At 37.8% G+C, this 2,449-nt stretch overlaps 1 protein-coding gene across 1 annotated transcript in view; it reads left to right on the top strand.

Annotated features, from left to right (window-relative positions):
• The window catches only part of LOC106883912 (PAN2-PAN3 deadenylation complex catalytic subunit PAN2), a 37,809-nt gene that overhangs the window by 33,599 nt on the left and 1,761 nt on the right, over positions 1-2,449 (top strand). Inside the window, exon 23 of the mRNA XM_052971302.1 lies at positions 1,752-1,989. Within this exon, the coding sequence (XP_052827262.1) occupies positions 1,752-1,989 (238 nt within the window). The remainder of the gene's footprint in view (positions 1-1,751; positions 1,990-2,449) is intronic.

The raw sequence follows: 2,449 nt of genomic DNA, 5'->3' as shown, positions 1-2,449 counted from the left end.
CCTGTGTAATAAATAAATAAAAATCTAAACCCAATGTTTTAAGAGAAACTAACAGATTCCGTGTCTAATCCAGTGGCTCTCAACAAAACCTGGGTTGTGCCCAAAGAAGTCAAACGTAAGTCAATTAAAGAAAAACTTATTATATTTATAGAGGGAAGATTGTTGAGGGCCGCATGTGGCCCTGGGAGCTGTGGTTGAGAATCTTTGGTATAATTTGTTGTTTTTGATTGTAGTAAGTAATATTTTCTGTTTCCAATTTCTGACAGGAACAAGCAGAACTAAAAAGTGATGGAACACGATCTACATTGAAACCTTCACACCTTGCACTTGCTCGATTGACCTGTGTTCGAGGGTGAGTTATACTATTCATTCTTTCTTCTGTTTTACACTTGTTTTTTTCATGCTAGCATGGGTTAGATGAATCTTTATTAGTCAGGCATTGTTTTACAGCCAGATGCCCTTCCTGTCATTAACCCTTGCTTGCTTTTCAAGTGTGAAATAAAGAAGTCCCTTACTTTCTTTTAGCTAGGAATGGATTTTATGTCTTTGAAAGTACAAAATGAGTTGATTTGTTGACAGTAGATGACAACACTGCATGTGGGTTTCACACATACACACATGTGTGTGAATATATGTATATATATTTTAGGTTATCTGGAAAGTTCTGAGCGTTTTCAAGCTAAATCCTTTAACGCTTCATTGAACACACCTGAAATGTAAAACAGTTAAAACTTTGGCATTGCTTGAAGTGGTAGTGCATCTCTTCTTTGTTCTTGATTAAAAATAGATTTATCGTTCATTCGGATTCCCCTTTATTGACATTTGAAATGGAGAACCAGAAATCTCATGTTCACATTGTAATGCTTTCCTTTTTTAAAAAAGGAGAAAATGCTGCAAAGACTTGCAAAAACATTTGTGAAGATTATGGTAATGATGATGCTGCTGTAGGTGAATCAACTGTTTGAAGGTGGTTTGCAAAATTTAAAAGCTGGGGAGTTTAGCTTGGAAGACGACAGCCGCAGTGGAAGACCTTCAAAATTGGATGAAGATGTTTCGATGGCAAAAATCAAAGAAAACTCAAATATGACGACGAGAGAACTTGCAGAGGAGTTGGAAATTTCTAAAAGTATGGCTCGTGAACATCTAGTGAAGCTAGGATACATTTCTTGCTATAATGTATGGGTCCCTCACAAACTCTCAGAAAAGCATTGCTTGGACCAGTATTCAGTTTGTGATATGCTTTTGAAATGGAATGAAAGCCTGCCTTTTTTTAAAGAACTTGTGACTGGAGATGAAAAATAGATTGTGTACAAAAACATAGTGTGAAACAGATCCTGGAGTTTGTGTAAGGAACACCCAAAACAGCAACCAAAGACGAACATCCATGCCAAAAAAGTTGTTTTGTGTTTGGTGGGATCATAAAGGCATTATTTATTATGAGCTTCTCCCACGAAACCAGACCATTAATTCTGATGTGTACTATTGTCATCTGGCTAATTTGAACCAAAAAAATCAAAGAATTGACCCCATCCACTATATTCTCCTGATATTGCGTGGGTATCCTTTTATTATCTGCTCCAAGTTTCATAACCTTACGCCATTCTACATCACGCAACATCTTCAATCACTGTACCTACCTCTCTCTCTCTCTCCTACACATTACCACATCTCATTACATTTCCCCACACAAACTATAAATAACCGTCATTATTTTTATGAGTTTTTTTTCTTTCTATTTCTTCCCAATCCAGATATGGCCCTCTCCACGGTGAACCTTTCATTGATGACTATATCGCCATGCAGGAACAAGTTGTCGACTATCTGACGGAGTATTCCGGCATTAAACCTGACGATCTCATTGCTTCCGTTTCCACAAAACATTTAACCACGCTCAAGTCAACGTACATGAAACTCCGATACCTCGTAGACCAAGGCGTTTGCTTTGTCGGCCATGGACTTAAAAAAGACTTCAGAGTTATCAACATTTCAGTAAATAGCAAAACCTTCAGATTTACGCATATTCCATTGATTTTTACACGCACACACGTTACATGCCTATACAAACACATATACATGCATACATGTCATTTGATAAGAAAAACCTACTTGCAAAAAGAGTCCATCCATGACCAACATGTATTTTTTTCAGCGTTTTTGTGTCTGAGTAATTAAGTGTTTTCTGTTTAAAATGGTAAAGTTTGATTTGAGGGAGACTTGGCTGCTATTTTTCATGTGCCAATCAACTAAGTGAAAAGCTCCCCTCATATATGTATATATATATATCATCATCATCATTGTTTAACATCCGCTTTCCATGCTGGCATGGGTTGGGCAGTTTGACTGAGGAGTGGCAAGCCAGGAGGCTGCACCAGGCTCCAATCTGATCTGGCAAGGTTTCTACTGCTGGATACCCTTCCTAACACCAACCACTCTGAGAGTGTAGTGAGTG

Source organism: Octopus bimaculoides, chromosome 10, assembly GCF_001194135.2.
Source record: "Octopus bimaculoides isolate UCB-OBI-ISO-001 chromosome 10, ASM119413v2, whole genome shotgun sequence".
Classification (NCBI taxonomy): Eukaryota; Metazoa; Mollusca; class Cephalopoda; order Octopoda; family Octopodidae; genus Octopus; species Octopus bimaculoides.
This window is presented reverse-complemented; position numbering and strand designations above follow the sequence as displayed.